The sequence below is a fragment of the Danio aesculapii genome, chromosome 20 (genome assembly GCF_903798145.1).
Source record: "Danio aesculapii chromosome 20, fDanAes4.1, whole genome shotgun sequence".
NCBI lineage: Eukaryota > Metazoa > Chordata > Actinopteri > Cypriniformes > Danionidae > Danio > Danio aesculapii.
The window spans coordinates 21,710,264-21,734,121 of NC_079454.1; the positions used below are offsets into that span (position 1 = coordinate 21,710,264).

The 23,858-nt window shown below is 31.7% G+C and overlaps 1 protein-coding gene across 1 annotated transcript; it reads left to right on the forward strand.

Annotated features, from left to right (window-relative positions):
• Positions 1–5,317: 5,317 nt before the first annotated feature.
• On the forward strand, positions 5,318–21,611 carry rd3l (RD3 like). Its single transcript, XM_056445374.1, has 3 exons — positions 5,318–5,557; positions 8,010–8,291; positions 21,019–21,611. Exons 1-3 carry the CDS (start codon positions 5,514–5,516, stop codon positions 21,383–21,385), a joined length of 693 nt encoding a protein of 230 aa, XP_056301349.1. The 5' UTR covers positions 5,318–5,513; the 3' UTR covers positions 21,386–21,611.
• The last annotated feature ends 2,247 nt before the right edge of the window (positions 21,612–23,858 follow it).

A 23,858-nucleotide genomic window follows, 5' to 3' on the forward strand; every position in this document is an offset into this window, starting at 1 on the left:
AAATAATTAATGAATCTTGTCTCTGTCTTACGACTCTCCGGTCTTTTGAATTAATCAGGTAACCTGTCACAGCGTCAGTACACTGCTTTAATCTTTTGCTTTCACGCCTGTACTTGGTAATTTTAGCGAAAAACCCAGATACTGTAAGTTGGTTCCTGTTGGTCGTGCACCTTTTTTACCAACCTAGTTGGTCGACGCCATTATAATGACACAGATCACTCGTCCTATTCATGCCAGAGTCCTGCGGAAAAGTGATTGACAGGTGGTAATTTGTGTGTAACTTATCTTTATTTATTTATGTTTTGGTTATGGGTAAAACAAAGACCATCTGGGTCAGGTAGTTGCCATGGTAGGCTACAAATAATTAATTTGTTGTAAATTAATGAATTATTTATTAGCTGCCTACGACGTTGATGCCATTGTCCATCACAATGTTTCACATTAGACATTGTACAATGCCAAATTGGTCGGCATCGCCCAACCCTAGTGTTGGGACAACATGAAGGAATTATTAACATAAAACAAGTTGTGCCCCCCAAAAAACGCTTATTTTAAATAAGTAGTTTGAACAAACAGCAAACTGAATTTTTAGAGTGTATGTACGATTTTTTCGTGTAAATGTCCAAAAGCTTCTATAGAGTTATATATGTTGGTGACTTGTGTGCTTACGTTATCCCAAATGTTTTGAAGAATGTTCAAATCCAGAGAATTAAGCAATTTTATCTAGTGATGTAGATTGTGTCACCATTATAATGGTTTGGTTTTATAGAAAACAGGGAAACACCAAAGATGATTCAATATGCTGTGCATTTTATTAGACTGTACAGAGCAGCATTTCCTTAACAGAATCTTGAATATATTATATGATAAAACAGCACTGCTTCTTTCCCACATTATCATGAGCAGGAGAACCAGAAGTGGTGGATTGTGGCATAATTAAAGCTCCGTTGCTTTCGTTTCACATCACGCTTGTCGCTCATTTGCAATTGCTTCAACAGTCTCATTTCACTTCGCCAGCTTTCACCCATATTTCATACTACCATGATAATACATTATGAATACTTATTCATGAGCACGATTTCTGCATGAAATTCCACACTCAGTAACAACATTATTAAACTACGCCAAACTATGCACTTTATAGTTCAGGAGTTTATGGAGACTCACACAGACATTTTAAATCTCGAGTTTTCTAAACAGATTGTAAATTCTGCTGTGGAAATTAAATAGCAGTGAAATATAATAAGAAATCCTCATCACTAGAGGAGCAAAATCTGAGCAGCACATTCTTTCCACATGCTCGCTGAGAAAAGCTTATCAAAACAATGTTGTGGGGTTGTCTTTAATGATGTTTTCTGGGTTGGTAGCATGCACTGGGGACCCGATTATTTGGAATGTCCCCTTTAAAGCTGGGAATTGTTCAAAAAGTGCTGAATCGATGTCCAGATTTAGACTTGTGTTTGAAGTTCCAAAATTTAGCCCAAGTGTTTTGTTGATAGACAGAGGAACTCCAGAAAGACTGCGAGACCCACAGCCCTCTGAAAATAATGCAAAGTGACATGGTAGACAGAAATAATTGGACATCAGGTGATGCCACGTCTTAAGGTCTGAGTCTGCAATAGAGGAATAAGTCGACAATGATCTGATATGAAGTGTTTTGCTGACTCGGTCTACCTTTTCATGCTCAGGCTCTGAGGGAGAGCAAATTGAATTGCAACTCACGCATATGTATAGTATACGCATGCACACATTTCTCACATTTTGTGAGTGGGAATGGAAAAATAACACTGACCACACGATATGTCCTATTGAAGCTGTTCTTTGAGGATATTCTGTTTCTTTCTATGCTGTTTTCAACCTGCCAATACAACACATACAATTAAAGAATAATTTTTTTATGACTATATAAATGCAGATTTTAATATTAATAATTTCCCACACTTATTTCCAAAGCACTCTTATTTAAATGAGTGTAAATGGCAGTGTGTTTTTATATGCTGCCAGCAATGTTGCTTATGTTTCTGAGATAATTAATTTTAATCAATACTGTTGTCTTACACTTGTAATCTAGATTTTGGCATGTGCAGAGGGCATGTGGCATGGCCAGCAGTCTGGTGCTTTAGTCTGGCCTGACCTAGAACCAGAACCAGGTGCCGGACTGTGATTATGAGTCTCTGAAGACCAGTCAGCCCGCAGCCATCCCAGAGGCCTCCATATGGACACCAACTGCAGTCTGTGATCAATGCTTACATGCACACACGCTTTTCATCCACATAAATATGTACATAGCTTGCTCATACCAAGTGAATGCCAAGCAGATTGATTAATATGCTTGATTTGTTGTTGTTTTTGTAAAAATGGATCTGGACTATTTACTAAAAGCACATATGATCATGAAAATCCAAGATGTAGGTGACTTTTTTTTTCATCTGTAGAATTTTTGTCGAAACCGTAGTTCTTGGTGATTCGTATTTTGCAAATATAATAGTTACCAGCATTTTGAGAGTCAAAAATAAACACCATTAATAACCCTGGCTCCAGATGATACACTTCGTTAATACTCATCAGAGGTGTGAAGTAACAAATTACAAATACTCAAATTATTGTAATTGAGGAGTTTTTCTCAGGAATTGTATACTAAGTATTTTTAAAAATGTGTACTTTTCTTTCCCTTGAGTACATTTTTACTGCTGCATCGGTACTTTTACACTATTTTCCTTTAAGCTGTAGACACTACTTTATTAATTGTCTTGTAGTGATTGGCTTAAGTAGAATAATCAGTTCTGTGAGTCCCATATAATCAAATCATGCATAGAAAATCGCATTATACAGAACAACCTCAAGACACAAAATCGCTTTACACAATGACCCAGAGACTGTTTAGACTTCATGTCACTGATGATGAAGGATGTTTAACGATGAGTGAAATCACCAAATGGCCTTAAATAATTACTAAATGCACTACAGAATGTTACGTTTTCACACACACATGTACAAATTGCATGTAAACGCATCAACCTTTTACAGCCTAATACTCAATAATGAGTAATTTTGAAAGGTCGACTTTTTACTCATATTTTCAGTAATATTTACAACAGATACTTTTACTCGAACTACATTTTTGGGAAGGTAATGGTACTTTTACTTGAGTATTATTTTCACTACTCTTTCCAACACTGATCCTGATTCCAACTTGCTTCCTGACACTCAGGTGTACATTTTGTTTAGCCATTATGTTTGTTTTTATTATTATATTAGATTTTTTGACTCTCAAAGTGATTGTAGGAATTGATTTTATGAATTTCCAAGGAGAATTTTAAATGTTCCTTTAAATGCGAAGTGAAACAAACACAAATACTTATAGGGTCAAAAACTGTTATTTTACTATCGCTGAGATGCAATTTTAGGTTTATTGTAGTTTGTATGAATCATTATTAGATGGTGCAACTTTATTAGATGAAGTTTTAGTTATTTTGTTATAGATTTAATTAAGAAAATGTTAGTTTAGATTAATTAGTTAATCAATTAATTAGTTCGAATGTTTTAATTTTAGTTTTAATTGTTTTAGTGCTCCAAATTAAACTGAATAAAATGCATTTCCTTTGTAACTAGCTGAAAAAGTTGTTTATTCTATTTCCAATTATGCTTATTTATTTCAAGATAATTTCTCCAAACAATTCCTCTACTACTTGTTTGAATTACGGTTGGCAACACAGTGTGGCGTCTCTCTGAACACTTTAACAGGTAAAAGGAGTCTTCAAAGCTATATCATGCATATTAATGAAGTTGCATCTCGTTCACAATAGAGCGCGCTGATTGGTTCAAACCAAGTCTTTCTCATGACTTAATAAACAGATGTGCTGAAAACTCAGTGACATCACTTTGTAACGGCCTGTACAGATAGCCAATCTCCACGCTGGAATTTACACAAGGATCTCATCTTCGTGACGTTGTTTCAAAATTTCTTTTTAAACTGGAAGAACGAATTTGCTCTAAACAACGCAAAAACAATAAATTTTCTCTTTTTAGTGAACTATATGACGAGTTTAAAGGCAAAAATATCTAAATGCCATCTGAATTTTTCCTCAAAAATGAGCATTTTATCAGGATCCTGTGTGTATGTTCAGTAATATCACTTTTATGACAAAGAATAAGTCCTTTTCCTGTCTTTAAAGTGAAATATCTCAACATAAACAAAGAAGTCTGAGAAAAACTTTCATTTTCTTTGGGAATTTCAGAAGGCACTTATAGTACTTTGCATCTAAACTCTTCATATGTGTCCTAATAGTGTTTTTAGCAACATATGGGACATACAGTATATATAACTGTCGACATCTTAAAAAATGTGTTTTGGTGTTTGGTGACCCTTTAAAATTAAGTTTAGTTTTAGTTAACTGTAATAAACCTGTAAAAAGTCCCTAAGAATGAATCCATCTCTGCATTTATTTAACAAATCCATGCTTTAATATGACAGAATTGTTATTTTTCTACCCAAGAATACAGGTTTACTCATCTGTGTGTCACATTGTTGAGCGAACCAGGAACTCTTGTTTTATTCTCCTCATATGCTGACATAATTCCCCTTGGCACTGGGTCACATTACATGCTGACACAGGGTGCAGTTTTTCAGATAATTTTACTTCGACTGCCACATTGTATTAACTATTTTAGAGCGGAAAACAAGAACCCCAGACCGATTTACCCCCGGCAAGTTTTGAGGCATGAAATTCAGGGCTGAATATAAAAGATGTGTGACAGTATACTGAACGATGGGAAGCAGGATGCATACTTCAAAGCATATCTGTCAGCGTTCGTGTATGAGGGCTATTTCTGTTATGAGCTGAAGTGTGTGTGTTTGTGTATGTGTGTGTGTCTACAGGTGTTGTTGGTTTATGAGGACACAAATTTGTATTATGACATGTGTATGACCAAGGCATTACATTCTTGAGGTGGTTTATGAGGACATGCCTTGTGTCCTCATAATTCAAAACTGTTAAAAACATTCTTAATGGTGTCTTTTCACATTCGTTGTCACATTTGGTGTTAAGGGGTAGGGTAAGGCCATATATTAAGTATATTTTACAGTATAAAATACATTATGCCTATGAAGAGTCCTCATAAATCACCAAAACCAATGTGTGCATGTTTATGTGTATGTGTTTATGTACATGTCTGTGTGTGTTTTTGTGTGTATGTGTGTGTGTGTTTGAGGGCATGCGAGTCACAGTGGGTTGGGTTATCAGAGCAGAGAGACAGTGGGCAAGAGAGGGAGAGAGTCACATTCTTCATCTCAACTTTGCCCATCGCAGTCACTGGCACACATTCTGTCTGCTTTCTTTGCGTTTCTGTCATTCTGTCTATTTTAGTTTCTCTTCTATTAGAATTTAGGTCATTTCCCCCTTATAATCTGTCCATCTTCTCCTAATTTTGTGTATATTCTCTCATTATCTGACAGTCTGGCTTCATTCATTACACATTTTACTTTATAACCTGATGCGATTTGGTGGTATCTGATGGAGTCAAGGCATCATGGACCTCGACCTCTAAGACCCACAAGGTAAAAAATGACCTGTTAAATGTCCTGTGTTGGTGTTTCCATTCGCTGTTTTGTTGCTAAACTCATAACCCATATCCACTGTGGTGAATCCTTTGCTTTAAACTGTGCTCCATCCCATCCATCACCTCTCTGTCTGTCTCTTCCAGTTTCTATTTTCAGCTGTTACAGTTTTGCCCTGCTTTTTGTCCTCATTTGTACCTGTCCGTTCAGTTCATGTAATCCTAACCTCTCAACGGCTCGTTGTTTCTCAGATAACTGAGTGTATTTATGTCCATGTTTATTCCCATGAATGCAATTAGTCAAGTCAGCTTGACTAAGCCTGTTTTTGGCCAGTAATTTATAGTAAAGTGTATTTTACTGTATATATTATAGTGTTTACAACACTTTGTTAATGAATGCTTTACATTAAAACGTGTATTGTAATATATTATAAGCTATATTTGTAGTATATTGTGTACAGTAAAAGCTATTTGATTATATGACTATATTTTTGTTGTATTACTACAGCAACTATAGAATTACCACAATAGATTATTTCAACTAAAGTATGGTATAAAACACCACAGTATTTAACTGATTACTATAGTATTTATTTCTTCATGTGGGGTCTTCTAAATGACTTGGAAAGTAAATAAAGAAACTGAAAATACTGACAATAACGACTATCTGGTCATTAGATGTTCTAAGCAAATTAATAATTAACTAATCAATTAATTAATAACCTTATAATGCTTTATTATTATTATTTTATGTAAAAAAAAAAAGCTGGTCATTGGCGACATGGTGGCGCAGTGGTTATCACTGTCGCCTCACAGCAAGAAGGTCGCTGGTTCGAGTCTCGGCTGGGTCAGTCGGCATTTCTGTGTGGAGTTTGCATGTTCTCCCTGTGTTGGCGTGGGTTTCCTCTGGGTGTTTCAGTTTCCCCCCACAGTCCAAAGACATAGGTGTATTGGATAAACTAAATTGGCCGTAGTGCATGTGAGAGTGTATGGGTGTTTCCCAGTACTGGGTTGCAGCTGGAAGGGCATCCGCTGTGTAAAACATATGCTGTTCATTCCGCTGTGGCGACCCTTGATGAATAAAGGGACTACGCTGAAGTTATATGAATGAATAAATAGCTGGTTATCAAGGCAAATATAATGTTGTTTACAAAAACAACAACAAATCAAGCATATTAATCAATCTACTTGGCATTCACTTAGTATGAGCAAGCTATGTGCATATTTATGTGGATGAAAAGCGTGTGTGCATATAAGCGTTGATCACAGTTCCTGGTAAATATAATCAGTCGTCTGGTAAAGATAGTCAGTTTACAGTCAGTCTTTTAAATGGCCTGGTCATTAGCTGGACCAAGCTTAAAATGAATGAGTACGATGAAACTAATGAAAATGACTTAGTTAACAGGTTCAAGTTGATAAACTGTGTTAGTAATTGGTCACCCTGGTAACATTTCCTTTAATAAATAACTTGGAACTGCTAGTTTGACCAACTAGCAGCTAGCCAAGGTGTAATGAGTATATATTTTTTATTTAATTTAGAGCAGTAACTTCAACCTAATATGTTATTATGTGACTGTATGTCCTCGTAAAGGCTGTCTAAATAAAAAAAAAGTCAGGTCATTAGCTTGGCTAAGTTAGTAGATCATCTTGTACCACCATTAAATGCGACATTCTACAAGAAATGTACATTTTCAGTTATAAAAAAACATGATAGGGCCTGACCGTTAAGCTTGTTGTCCTCGAAAAATCATACAAAACAAGCATAAAATCATACAATTCAATTCTAGAACGCATCCTTGATCACTGCCAGCATAATAAAATAATTAAATCTGAAGGTTCAATTTGGCTGAGGACAAGGACAATGGCAGGGTTTGTAAATTTGTAAAGTGTTTTAAATAAAGAACACAAATTTGAGAAGCAAATTAATAACATATTCCGTTACAGAACAACTCACAGAAACCAACCATCACTCCATTATAGAAATTTTTGGGAGGAAATACTTTTTATTCACTGTATTTATGCTTTTATTTCAAGGACAGATGATGTACCTTTCTGTGTCCCAAATGCTACAGTCAGTCTGCTAGGTTAAGCTTGTTTTTTGGTCAGTCTGGTGAATTACCTAGCCACAAGCTCATCCGATATGATTAAAAATGAAAATAATCTCAAATAATGACATAAATTCAGAAAATAAAGCAAGTTATATTTGTCCTCATTAACAAACAAAAGGAGATTACAAACACAGATACCATGCAAATGATGTTAGCATTAGCTTTTAATAGAGGGAACTGAACGTTGCTGAATCAACAAAACTGCCAGTTCAGAATGTGGACTACAAAGCTTGAAGTGACAGAGTGTGAAGACCAAGCTCTTTATAAACAGTCACATCTCATTTGCAGATGATGATCATGTAATAATGAAGTAAGTCACCTCAGTATACACTTTTTGCTCTGCAGTCCAGTCATGCCTTTCGTAGGATGGCCGCACACAAATGGATGTGTAGCACCTGGAGGCTCTGGTCGCATCCTGCTGCATGAGATGCTTTGGCAGCTGGAGCAAAGAGCACTTCAGTTTCAAGAGGAGGAGATCCAGTATTGCATCTCGCGTGGCATTCTGGGATACCGGCATCGCCCAGCATACCCAAACCTGCTTGCTCTTATACCTGCTTCTGAACACCGGCAGCTCGAGCGGCTCTGTGGTCGAATTCCACCCTCACACACCGCCATTGTACTTGCCAGGTAAAACAAGACCTCTCGCTCTCCATTGTTCATGTGTGTATCATTTTGGGTCTATAAGTTTGGAGTTTAAACTGACTAGACTTTAAACTGGTTGTTGGTAGAGTATCCGTGGCACAAGCTGTAAAGGCACTTTTCTAGAAAGGGGCCGGGAGCAGCATCTTATTTGCATTAAAGGAGACACAAAATCATTGTGTTATATTTTCCACCCATGAAGTGCATTTACAGCATGGTTTAATAATAATAGTAGTGGCATAGTGTTTTGAGTCTGACAAGACTTTAAAAGTTGTTTTGTTGGTTGTACCTGGAGTATCCAAGGTAAACTGTAAAGGCGCTTTTTTAGAAAGGTGTTGGAGCAGCGTCTCAACTGCGTTAAAAGAGAAACACACAAAATCATTGTTATTTTTCCACACAAAAAGGGCATCTATTACATTATGTAATAACTGCAACAAAGGCTTGATGTGGATATGCACCCAAGTCTACATATCTGGGAAACCACAAAAATACTGGGGCTATGTCTAGTAGCATTTTGTGTTTAAAATAAACGCTATGGAGTGGTATGGCGCCGCCGACAATTCTGTTCCTTTTCAAGCTGCCACTTACCGCTTACCTCTGTATGGACTTGGGATGCAGATCGGAGTGGGCCGTGAAGAATGGGTTCATCGAAGGGTTCATCGAAGAATGGTTCCAGAAACCAGATAAAACCAAAGCAAAAAAAAATAAATAGCAGGCTGAAAATGTGGTAAAATCTGAAAATGTGGAAAAAACACACTGCCGCATTGGCTTTTCTTTTAACATAAGCTCATTTTCAAAATGATATACATCCTATATACTTTTCTGGAGATTGCGAATTATGTTGCCAGAAGTACGTATGGCTGCATTTCGTCTTTAAAATGAATGCTAAGGGGTGGTATGACGCCGTTCCTTTTCACACTACCAGCTGACAGCTTACCTCTCCATATGGACGGCTTACCTGCTGTTACCAGTTTGTTCAGTAGCTCGCCGTGTACGTCGGCGAACTTCAGACGAAGAGAGGAGTTGACCATGATGACGGGGTTTGAGCCCATTGAAGAATGGTTCCAGAAAGCAGGTAACACAAAAACAGAAGCCAAAAAATAAAATAAACAAGTAATTAACAAGGTGAGAATGTGTTGGTTGGGCTTAGGAAAGTGGGTGGGTAGGTCAGTCGGTGCTTTTTAAAACACTATTGGTTTGGTTTAGGGAAGGAGGAGGGTGGGTCAGTCGATCGGTCAGTCGTTCAGTCAGTCAGTTGACAGCGGCCTCTGGTGGATTTACGTGAGAACAGCAGGTGCGAATGGTAATTTGAGAATGGAAAATAGAAATCTGAGATCTCAAAAAGCGTACACAGCGGCCTCTGGTGGAATCGCAAAAACAAAAACTGCCCAAAAAAGTACCTTTTGGGACATATTTGGTGCTTTCCAGAAATGTATATAGTGCAGGGATGGGCCAAAAACATTGAAATGTATTTTAAAATAAAATACCAAATACCTCAATTTTAAGTGTATCCAAATAAACTATAAAATACAGCAGCCATAAATGTATCAAGATAAAATACCTTATTTTTGTATTTTGAAAATACTACAAAATGTTTTTACAGGGGAGCATGACATTTCTTCGCAAACCTTCTATCAGTAGGCATATTGGATCAATCCCTATCACTCTGAGCAAGTTTAAATCAGCTTCTCTGTCAACTCATTCACTTCTACTAAACATAAAAAAATGACTTGTGTTTCTCTTTGATTTTAGTAAAGATTTTGTACAAATTTCATACAGAAATATTGTCTTGAAGATTATTCATTTAACCACTCAATCATTCAAAAATCATTCAATGCAGATAATGAGTTGAAATATTATACTATATCTCTTGATTGTGAAAATTGCCACCATCTCTTAAAAGTCTTATATTTCAAAATGTTTGCAATTGAATTCTTCAATACTCAATGTGAAATCACGATTTGTGAAAACTACAAAAATTTCCAGTTTTAGTCATTTCAAATTTTTTTTGGCAATTTTACGCTTCAATACACAATAGATTATTCATGTAATGACAAAGTAATTAGATCCAAAATAAAAGTTTGCAATTACATATGTACTTCGTAGATTTCCATATAAATACACAAATACTGTACAAAAAATTTACAAAGAAACATTTACATTTATTAATTTTATACTGGATGTAATTACAATGTAATGACGTAATAATTGCACACAAGATAAAAGTTTTTAATTATGTATTTCATACATGTGTTCTGTGCATATTTAAGTATAAACTTTAAAAACACACTGTACATGAAATATACAAAGAAACACATTGATAAATGTATATGGGATGTATTTACAATGTAATGGCAATGTAGTTACATTCAAGATAATAGTTTGTAATTACATTTTATGTGTATTGTGTATATTTACGCAAATAACTAAATACACAAATACAGTACATGAAATATACAAAGAAACATTCACGTTTAAAAATACGATCTTGTATTATCTACAAATACACATAAAAACATGTTTATAAATCAAGATTAAAGTTTGTAATTACATATTACTTACATGTGCACTGTGCATATTTTAGTATATAACTATAAATACACAGTGTACATGAAATATTCAAACACGTTTGTAAATCTTGGATGTAATTACAATGTATTAGCAATGTAGCAACATAATAATTACATCCAAGATAAAAGTTTGTAATTACATGTATACTGTGTATATGTATATAAGTATAACACACAAATACTGTACATGAAATATACAAAAACACATTACAATTCTATGTAATTACAATGTCATTACATTATAATTACAATGTTATAACAACGTAACACTGTTAAAACAATGTAATTATGATGTTATTACATCATAATTATAATGTAATAACAATGTAATTACATCCAAAATAAACGTTTGTAATTACATATGTACTGTGTATATTTATGCAGAAATATAAAAATACTGTACATGAAATATACAAAGAAACATTTAAGTTTAAAAAATATTATCTTGCAGGTAATTACAATGTAATAACAATGTAATTACAATGTAACATCATAGTAATTAAGTTTGTAATTACATACAGCTACAAATAACCAATATTGTACATGCAATTTGCAAAGAAACATTTACATTTATAAACATTATCTTTAATGTAACTACAATGTAATTACAATGTAATGGCATAGTAAATACAATGTAATGACACAGTGATTGCAAACAAGATAAAAGTTTGTAATTACATATTACATCTCAGATGTAGTTACAATGTAATATAACAACGTAAAAAAATGTTACTACATAATAATTAAAATGTAATGACAATTTAATTACATCTAAAATAAAAATTCTAATAACATATGTACTGTGTATATTTACATATAAAAACACAAATACTGTACATGTATCTTGGCTGTAATTACAATGTATTAGCAATGCAATTGCAATTTATTGACACAGTAATTAAGTTTTTAATTGCATGGATGGAACTACATATTATCCTGGATGTAATGTACAATGTGATTACAACGTAATGAGATAGTTAATACACCCAGGATAAAAGTTTTTAAATACATATTACACATTACAACTATAAATAACCAAACACTGTACATGAAATATGCAAAAACACGTTTACATTAATAAATATTATCTTGGATGTAACTACAATATAATTACAATGTAATGACATAGTAATTACAACGTAACGCCACAGTAATTGCGCACAAGATAAATTTTGTAATGATATTACATGTGTATATTTACGTATATAACTATAAATACACAAATAAAGTACATGAAATATACAAAGAACGTTTATAAATACTATCTTGGCTGTAACTACAATACAATGTAATTACAATGTAGCGCATGTAAAACATGTTTATAAATCAAGATTAAAGTTTGTAATTACGTATTACATACAAGTGTACTGTGCATATTTTAGTGTATAACTAATAATACACACTGTACATAAAATATACAAACACGTTAGTAAATCTTGGATGTAGTTCAAGTGTAATAGATATGTAATTACAATGTAATGACATAGTAATTACATCCAAGATAAAAGCTTGTAATTACATATTACATTTGTACGGTGTATGTGCATATAACTATAACACACAAGTACTGTACATGAAATATAAAAAAACACATTTACAATACTATCGATGTATTTACAATGTTATAACAGTGTAATTACATTGTTATAACATTATAATAACAATATTCTAACAATGTTGTTACAATGTTATAACAATGTAATTACAATGTTCTAACAATATAATAACAATTTAATAACAATGTAATTACAATATAATTACAATGTTGTTACAATGTTAAAACGGTGTAATTACAACATTCATACAGAGTAATTATAATGTAATGAGAATGTGATTCCATGCAAAATAAAAGTTTGTAATTACATATGTACTGTGTATATTTAAAAGTATAAATATTTTAAATATTATCGTGGATGTAACTACAATGTAATAGCAATGTAGTTACAATATAATGACACAGTGATTAAGTGTGTAATTACATGTGTACTGTGTATATTTACGTATACAACTATAAATAACCAATTACTGTACATGAAATATACAAAAACACGTTTACATTCATAAATATTATCATGGATGTAACTACAATATAATTACAATGTAATGACATAGTAATTACAATGTAAGGCCACAGTAATTGCACACAAGATAAAAGTTTGTATTTATATTACACGTGTATACTTATGCAAATAACTATAAATAGACAAACACATGTTGTAAAAAAATAAATGATTGAAAGAGAGGAGAACAAGTCCAGGAGACTTGAACAAGCAAAATTCCTTTACTAAGTCGTATTGGTTAATCTGCAGTCAAACAGGGTCTGATGTCCATGTGTCCATGTGATGTCGTCTGATGTCCATGTGTCTACAGGAGTCTACTGGAGGTTTGCAGTCTGCGAGTTTTACCACAAGTCTGAATTAAGTCTGAGTCAGCAGAGTAAATTGGTATATAGGTGTAGAAACCAGCCCAGCTACTGACCACACAAGTTAATCAACAAAATAGTTTCTGTAGCATGAAAGCATGACCCGCAAATTATGTTCTGGAGACAGAAACCGCCTGACCAGCCGTGCTGTGAAACTGACACTTTGCATTACTTTGGAATATAAATTTATATTCCCATTATATTCTCACACACTGTACATGAAATATACAAAGAAACATTTAAGGTTTTAAATATTATCGTAGATGTAATTAAAATGTAATAACAATGTAGTTACAATGTAATGACATAGTAATTAGGTTGGTAAATACATGTGTATTGTGTATATTTATGTATAAAGCTATAAATAACCAAATACTGTACATGCAATATACAAAGTAACATTTACATTTATAAATATTATCTTGAATGCAATAGCAACGCAATAACAATGTAACGACATAGTAATAACATCCAAGATAAAAGTTTGTAATTACACATTACATGTGTACTGTGTATATGTATATAACTATAACACAAATACTGTACATGAAATATACAAAAACACATTTACAATAATATCGCTGTAACTACAATGTCATTACAATGTAATTATATTGTTATAACAATGTAATAACAATGTAATTACACTGTTATAACAATGTAATTACAACATTAAAATAATTTAATAACAATGTTGTTACAATGTTTTTACATAGTAATTATAATGTAATGAAAATGTGATTACATGCAAAATAAAAGTTTGTAATTACATATATACTATGTATATTTACGCATGAATACACAAACACCACATGAAATATACAAAGAATCATTTAAGTTTTTAAATATTATCATGGATATAATTACAATGTAATTACAATGAACTGACATAGTAATTAAGTTTGTAATTACATGTGTACTGTGTATATCTACGTATACAACTATAAATAACCAAATACTGTACTTGCAATATACAAAGCAACATTTACGTTCATAAATATTATCTTGGATGTAACTACAATGTAATGCTACAGTAATTGCACACAAGATAAAAGTTTGTAATTATATTACATGTGTATATTTACGTAAATAAATATAAATACTCAAATACAGTACATGAAATATACAAAGAAACATTTACATTCATAAGTATTATCTTGGCTGTAACTACAATACATTTACAATGTAATTACAATGTAGCGCATGTAAAAACATGTTTGTAAATCAAGATTAAAGTTTGTAATTACCTATTACATACATGTGTACTGTGCATATTTTAGTAAATAACTATAAATACACACTGTTCATAAAATATACGAACACGTTTGTAAATCTTGGATGTAATTACAATGTAACAGCAATGTAATTACAATGTAAGACATAGTAATTACATCCAAGATAAGTTTGTTGTTACATATTACATGTATACTGTGTATATGCATATAACTATAACACACAAGTACTGTACATGAAATATACAAAAACATTTACAATCCTATCAATGTAATTCCAATGTCATTACATTATAGTTACAATGTTATAGCAATGTAATTACATTGTTAGAACAATGTAATTACAATTGTATAACAATATAATTACAATGTACTCACATAGTAATTATAATGTAATGACAATGTAATTACATGTAAAAAATAAAAGTTTGTAATAACATATGTACTGTGTATATTTATGCATACTTACACAAACACTGTGCATGAAATAAACAAAGAACCATTTAAGTTTTTAAATATTATCGTAGATGTAATTACAATGTAATAGCAGTGTAATTAAATGTAATAACATAGTATTTACATCCAAGATAAAAGTTTATAATTACATATTACATGTGTACTGTTTATATGTATATAACTATAACACAAATACTGTACATTAAATATACAAAAACACATTTACAATACTATCGATGTAGTTACAATGTCAGTACATTATAAAATACACTGTTATAACAATGTAGTTACAGTGTTATAGCAATGTAATTACATGTTACAATAATGTATTTACAATGTTTTAACAATGTTATTACATAGCAATTATAATGCAATGACAATGTGATTACATGAAAAATAAAAGTTTGCAATACATATGTACTGTGTATATTTACGCATAAATACACAAACACTGTACATGAAATATACAAAGAAGCATTTAAGTTTTTAAACATTATCATGGAAGTAATTACAATATATTAGCAATGTAATTACTATGTAATGACATAGTAGTTAAGTTTGTAATTACATGTGTACTGTGTATATCTACGTACACAACTATAAATAACCAAATACTGTACTTGCAATATACAAAGCAACGTTTACGTTCATATATATTATCTTGGATGCAACTACAATGTAAATACAATGTAATGACACAGTAATTGCACATAAGATAAAAGCTTGTAATTACATATTACATGTGTACTGTATATATATATATATATATATATATATATATATATATATATATATAACACACAAGTACTGTACATGAAATATACAAAACACATTTACAATACTATTGATGTAGTTACAATGTCATTACATTATAATTACAATGTTATAACAATGCAATTACACTGTTACGGCAACATAATAACAATTTAATTAGAATGTTATAACAATGTTTCAACAATAAGTAATAACAGTAACAGTAAAAAGTTTATTTACATGTGTATTGTGTATATGTATACAACTATAAATAACCAAATACTGTACATGCAATATGCAAAGAAACATTTAAATTTATAAATATTGTCTTGAATGCAATGTAATTACAATGTAACGACATAGTAATTTCATCCAAGATAAAAGTTTGTTTTTACATATTACATGTGTACTGTGTGCATGTATATAACTATAACACAAATACTGTACATGAAATATACAAAAACACATTTACTATATTGATGTAATTACAATGTCATTACATTATAATTACAATGTTAGAACAATGTAACTACATTGCTATAACAATGTATTTACAATGTTATAACAATAGTGTTACAATGTAATTACAATGTTGTTACAATGTTATAACGATGTAATTACAACGTTATTGCATAGTAATTATAATGTAATGACAATGTGATTACATGCTAAATAAAAGTTTGTATTTACATATGTACTGTGTATATTTACGCATGAATATACAAAGTACATGAAATATACAAAGAAACATTTAAGTTTTTAAATATTATCGTAGATGTCCAATGTAACAGCAATGTAGTTACAATGTAATGACATAGTAATTAAGTGTGTAATTACATGTGTACTGTGTATATTTACGTTAATAACTATAAATAACCAAATACTGTACATGAAACATACAAAAGCACATTTACATTTATAACTATTATCTTGGATATAACTACAAAATAATTACAATGTAATGCCACAGTAATTGCACACAAGATAAAAGTTTGTAATTATAGTACATGTGTATATTTACGTAAATAAATATAAATACTCAAATACAGTACATGAAATATTTAAAGAAACATTTACGTTCATAAATATTACCTTGGATGTAACTACAATATATTTACAATGTAATTACTATGTAAATACAATGTAACGCATGTAAAAACATGTTTTTAAATCAAGATTAACATTTGTATTTACATATTACATACATGTGCACTGTTCATATTTTAGTGTATAACTATAAATACACACTGTACATGAAAAATACAAACACGTTCGAAAAATCTAAAAATTACAATGTCACGACACAGTATTCCAAGATAAAGTTTGTAATTACATATTACATGTGTACTGTGTATATGTATATAACTAAAACACAAATACTGTACATGAAATATACAGAAACACATTTATTATACTATCCATGTAATTACAATGTCATTAGATTATAATTACAATGTTATAACAATGTAATTACCATGTTATAATAATGTAATTACAATGTTGTAACAATGTAATTACAGTGTTTCTACATAGCATTTATAATGTAATGACAATGTGATTACATGCAAAAAAGGCACTGTACATGAAATATACAAAGAAAATTTTAAGTTTTTAAATATTATCGTGGATGTAATTATAATATAATGACATAGTAATTAAGTTTGTAATTACATGTGTACTGTGTATATCTACATATACATCTATAAATAACCAAATTCTGTACATGCAATATACAAAGCAACGTTTACGTTCATATATATTATCTTCAGTGCAACTACAATGTAATTACAAGGTATTGACACAGTAATTGCACATACAATAAAGCTTGCAATTACATATCTGATGTAATTACAATGTTATAACAATGTTATTACAATGTCATTACATCCAAAATAAAAGTTTGCAATTACATATGTACTGTCTATATTTACATATAAATACACAAATATTGTACTTGAAATATACAAAGAAACATATGTTTAAAAAATTATCTTGGATGCAATTACAATGTAACGACAGCTATTGCACACAAGATAAAAGTTTGTAATTACATGTGTACTGCGTACATTTATGTATACAACTATAAATAACCAAATGCTGTACATGCAATATACAAAGAAACATTTACATGTATTAATATTATACTGGATGTAACTACAATGTAATTAGAATTAGAATTATAAGGTGCTATCTGAATTTTAAATGATTTTGAGATATTGAGCTTCAAAGATTTGCATTCCAAAATAGCAAACAATATGTGCCTAATATGTTCTTTTTCATACATTAACTTGACAGAGACCCTAAATGTACTAAATGTAAATTATCAAAATTCTCTTAAATTTGCAAATCGGGGTTAAAAAAACAGGTCAAACGCAGATAAACCTTCTGATTCTAAAAAGTTACTTTCCGCTTGGAATCATAAAGTTCTGTCTGTCAGATCATTCATTGAAGCATTACTTTTTTTTTTAAGAAATACAATCTGTTCGCTTATTTATTTAGTTTTTAAAAAATTTAATTGGTGTTGTAACAATATGTTGATGTTTGAGAAAGTTAAATGTGTTACTTTCTATAACATTTAATTAATGTTTTAGGATGATAAATCTTTCTTGTTCAAATTAAGCATACGAGGCTGTGCTAAATATTTTGTATATACAATATATATATACAATATATAGAAATATAAAAAATATTTCACATTTAATATATTACATTTTTAATAACTGTTTCTTTTTTGTTGATGTAAATCATCACATTTACACACATCTTTTCAGTTTCAGGTTTCTGTTCAATTTAATGTGGTGCGGCATTATTTAGTCGACTCTGATTTTGTGTTTTTTTCTGGTCTTTCCCACTGTCAACGGAGCAGTCCGGCGGAATGTCAAAGACAGCTGACCCTGATTGGTCCTCATGCGTGCATTCGAAAGGCTGATTGGCTCATAGAAAGAATCTTATAGGGCCAAGCTAGAGTTCGACTTTGTAGATAAAACCTTTTTTGTTTTTCAAGTAAAGTCTTAAAATGTAAACAAGTTGTTTAAAAAAATCACATAATGTAAATAAGTTGTTATTTAATAAGAATTCGTTAATAACTCAGTTTGACAAAAATGTCATATAGAACCTTAAAATTCTAAGGTGATGATATCTCAAAAAAAAGGTTTTCTGTTTTTGCTGCCATAAAACCTGAGTTGGAAGTTTTTGACCAGTCTGTAGACTGGAGTATTATTCATTATTTTTGTCTTATACTAATTAACTATGTCAAATTTTGTAGTTAACTATAAAGAGCACCTGCAGATCAGCTACTGGCATTTGAAACAGAAAATGAAGTATTGTAGGTATCGCCACTGTAGGACTTTTTTGTTGTTGTTTGTCTTATTTTCCTGTCTTATTTTGACTTGTTCCTGAATCTAACCCTAACTGTCTGCTACTTATATGTGATGCATAATTTCCATCCATACTTTGATACATTGATCAACTTTCAGAATTTTTCAATTTTCTAAACTTATCTCAAGCCTTTGCAAATACAGTACCTGAGAAAGCACCTGTCCTGATCACCAGCGATCTACAACCAGAGATCACTGGTAAACACTCACATTCACATGAACTACAAATCCGCCATGTTATGGACTACATATTCAGTCATGCAACACACACACACACACCTGCTTCAAGTCACCAGTGATTGCAAACACTCACACAGCTGAAGCTGCTCACAGACTGATTACTTGGACTATAAGTACAGCTCAAACACACACAATGTTGCTGAGTCTTGTTATCTGTTTTGTGACATTACAACGCGTTTCCCTTGCCTAGTATTGCCATGTACCGATCTTTGCTTTGCTTTGTTTATTTGTTAATTCACGCCTGCTGCCTGCCTTGTGACCATCTGCCTGTTACTTTGACTACAATTGTTGATTGCCCTTATATATCTGTTTGCTCCTGTGTTGATCATTGCTTACCTGACCATCCACGTAACTCAAGAGGATCTGGCGCCCGGGGGATTCAAGAGGATCTGGCACCCGCCATTAGAGGGATTCAGAGATATCCAAGTAATCAGTCTGTGAGCAGCTTCAGCTGTGTGAGTGTTTGGTAACTTGGAGCAGGTGTGTGTGTGTGTGTGTGTGTGTGTGTGTGTGCGTGTGTGTGTGTGTGTGTGTGTGTGTGTGTGTGTGTGTGTGTGTGTGTGTGTGTGTGTGTGTGTGTGTGTGTTGGATCAGGAGGCTTAGGTTCAGGAGACACCGGCAGTTTATTCAACCCCAGTGGGTCAGGAGGCTTTGGTTCAGGAGGCACTTATATGTAGTCCATAACATGGCGGATTTGTAGATCATGTGAATGTGAGTGTTTACCAGTGATCCTTGGTTGTAGATCGCTGGTGATCGTGACAGCACCAATGTAGACTTCTAACAAAGTATTTTAGTCTTTTAAAAATACAAAAATACAAGACACCAAAGTATTTTGATACTATACGTTTTCACAATGAACTTAGGTTGTTCTCTTTTCTAGATGGTTTTGAAAGCACTATCAGTTGGGCTTAGTGAAGGGAGTTGGTGGGTGGGTCAGTTGGTCAGCAAGCTTATCAGCTGAAACGTATAATACGACCTTGAGTGCATTTACATGAGAAGATGATGCGCAAACGGCATGTATGAGAGAATTTTGAGATCCTCAAAAATGTACACAGTGGCCTCTGGTGGATTTTTGAAAACAAAAACTGCAAGCAGATATTGCTCTGGGTACATATGTTGCAGTTCCTAGAAATGTAGACCTGGGTACATTTCCAAAATGAGCCTAGGTTGAATAATAACATGGAGTTTTAAGTGAAAACTTCAATGGCGCATTGTTGGGACACCAGTGACTTACATTATATCAGGAAAAAGGGGCATAAAAGAACACCTTTAAACATTATAATATTTTATTTAAGGAACATGAAGGTAAGACAGAATGATGGGGCACTGTCAAGATTACAGCTTTCTCTTGAAACTGTTCTTTACATTTCTGTCTGCACTCCAGTAATTGCAGGTAATATTGAGCTCATAAATTCTGAAAAATATTACCTTAAACTATTTATTTGTGACACAACGAAATAAATGATAGAGCATAATATAAAAACCATAGACTTTTTATTTTGTTAGTATAATATAAATCATCATATTGCACAGTCCTAAGGTGTGCAATTGTTGATTTGTCTTCATTTGGAACTATTTTTGGCACAAACAAAGAAGTAGAGAAATAAACAGTAGAATGTAATGTTATCTTCTTGTTTATAGTATATATTTTTGTGCTCCATCAAGGCTCCGTGATCTTTTGGCACACAATGACATTCCTCCCTGGGAACTGGTGAGTGTCTTCAAGCAAGTTCTGAAGGAGTTCCTGAGGAGACACGAAGATGACATGCAGAGACGTCCAGGTCCTTCAGCTCCACCAACCTTCCTCTGCACTCCCAGTTCACCTGTAAAGAGTAATGATAGAAATCACATGGCTGGCAATGCATCTAATGCTCTATCAGAGGAGTCAGGGAAGCACAGGGAGGAAATTCCTACTATTTCCAGCTATGTGGATAAACATCTGCATTCTGCCTGTCCATACTCGATCCACAGAGATTGGAGTCTGCCCTTTTGCCATCCTTTTGCCTACGAGGCCTACAGCACCACATTGTGAGACACTTAGAAAAGTTCAAAACAAAATCAATTTTGGTGAATTTCTTGTGAATCTAATTGTACTTGTTTAAATTAAACTGATTAAAAGTGAGAAAATTAGTTGCAAAGTTCAAATTTGGAAAAGGAGCCTTAGAAATGATCTTTTTGTACTTGTTGAATGAGATAAAAACAGTTGAGTTTTTAATTTTAAATAGCACCAACACCAGTAATTATAATTTTAGACAATTAATTAAAATACAGTGCTCAGCATAATTGAGTACACCCCATTTTTCTCCATTTCTCAGTGAATATAGGCATTGTATTTTAGTGCATTTAAACAAAACAGATTTATTAAACAGATATATTTTATTAAAATAATATTTTAGTCACCAAACATATTTAGAAATTAAATTCAAGCAAAATATGGCAAAATAAATTACAACCTACAAAATTTCAACTAAATTTTTCCATTTGTTTTGCTCATCTTGATTTGTCCTCTTTTTTTAAATTTGTATTTAATATTTTTATATAACGTAGAAATTTGGGTGTACTTGTTTCTGAGCCAATTGTAAGTTATTTTGTTTGATAAGCTCCAGATTTGGCTTCAGTACTGACTAATCTAATGTATATGCACACATATAATATTGAATAGCTTCTTATTAAAAATATGAATTTAAAAGATAGATCTGTGAGGGGTGTACTTATACTGTAAATGCTGAGCACTGTAAGTTACTTACGATTATGTAAAAATAATAATGTTATTATTAATATAAATATTATTATTATTATTATTAATGTTATTATTATTAATATTATTTTTATATTATTATTATTAATAATTTTATTGTTATTATTACTATTATTATTATTATTATTATTATTATTATTATTAATCATATATTTTTCAGTTTTTGGCTAGAGAATTTTCTGTACTGTCCCTATTAAAATAGTCAATAAATAGTTAATAATTATTATTATTTATTATAAATGCTGTGAATCAATATGATTATATTGTGTGTATTCTTAATCTTGCAAACAATTTTTTAACATTTTATGTTTTTTTTTTTAATGTTTGACAACCCCTGGTAACTATAGAAACTGCTGACAAAAACTGCATAACAATTCTTCAAAAAAAAAAAAAAAACGGTCACGCTTTACAATAAGGTTCATTTGTTAATGCTAATTAATGCATTTACTAACATGAACAAACAATGAACAATACATTTACTACAGTATTTGTTCATGTTAGTTAATGTTAGTTAATGAAAATACAGTTCATTGTTAGTTCATGTTAACTCACGGTGCATTATCTAATGTTAAACAGCATGGACTTGGATGTCTTTAATGCATTAGTAAATGTTCCATTATGATTAATAAATGCTGTATAAGTGTTGTTTATGATTAGTTCATGTTAGTAAATGCATTAACTGATGAACCTTATTGTAAAGTGTTACCAAAAAACTTTACTTTTGGGTTATACATTCAAAACAAAAGCAAACAAATAACATGACATGAGGATACATAATAACATTTTATACATTTATTTAAAGATTTGCAATGAAAGAACAGTTGAAATAAGAACCATTAAACCCTGTTTGCATTTTTTTCTTTTTAAATATTTCCCAAATTATGTTTAACAGTAGGTCTGATAATATTTTTTTCTTCTGGAGAAAGTCTTATTTGTTTCATTTCAGCTAGAATGAAAGCAGTTTTTATTTTTAAAAAAATCCTTTTAAGGTCAAAATTATTAGCCCCTTTAAGCTATATTTGCTTTCTATAGTCTACAGAACAAATCATCATTATACAATAACTTTCCTAATTACTCTAACCTGCCTAGTTAACCCAATAAACCTAGTTAAGCCTTTAAATGTCACTTTAAGCTGTATAGAAGTATCTTGAAAAATATCTAGTCAAATATTATTTACTATCATCAGGACAAAGATAAAATAAATCAGTTATTAAAAATGAGTTATTAAAACTATTATGTTTAGAAATGTTTTGAAAAAAATCTTCTCTCAGTTAAACAGAAATTGGGGAAAAAATTAAACGAGGCTAATAATTCAGGGGCTTCATGATTCTGATTGCAACTGTAGATGTCATGTCATCATATACAATAATATAGCTATCTATTACACAATTATTCATCGGCTAGTAATTCAAGTCTTTTGTGTGGGGTAAAATTAACAATAAATAAATAAAATAAATAAATAAATAGTCTTTTAAGATACATTCTCCAAAAAGTCCCATAGAGGATTCCAGATATGCCAGAAATCATCAGATTTCTGACACAAGTCATAAGTCAGTTTTTCTAAGGGTAAGAAAATGCCAATCTGATTTATCCACATATTGACCGGAGGAATGCTAGGAGAAGACCACAACAGAAGAATACATTTTCTTGCTATATACATACAAATGAGTAACACAGATTCTAGTCCATGACTAAGGTGTAGAGCAGTTTTACAATTCAGAAGATAAATAGCTGGAGATAGGGCAAA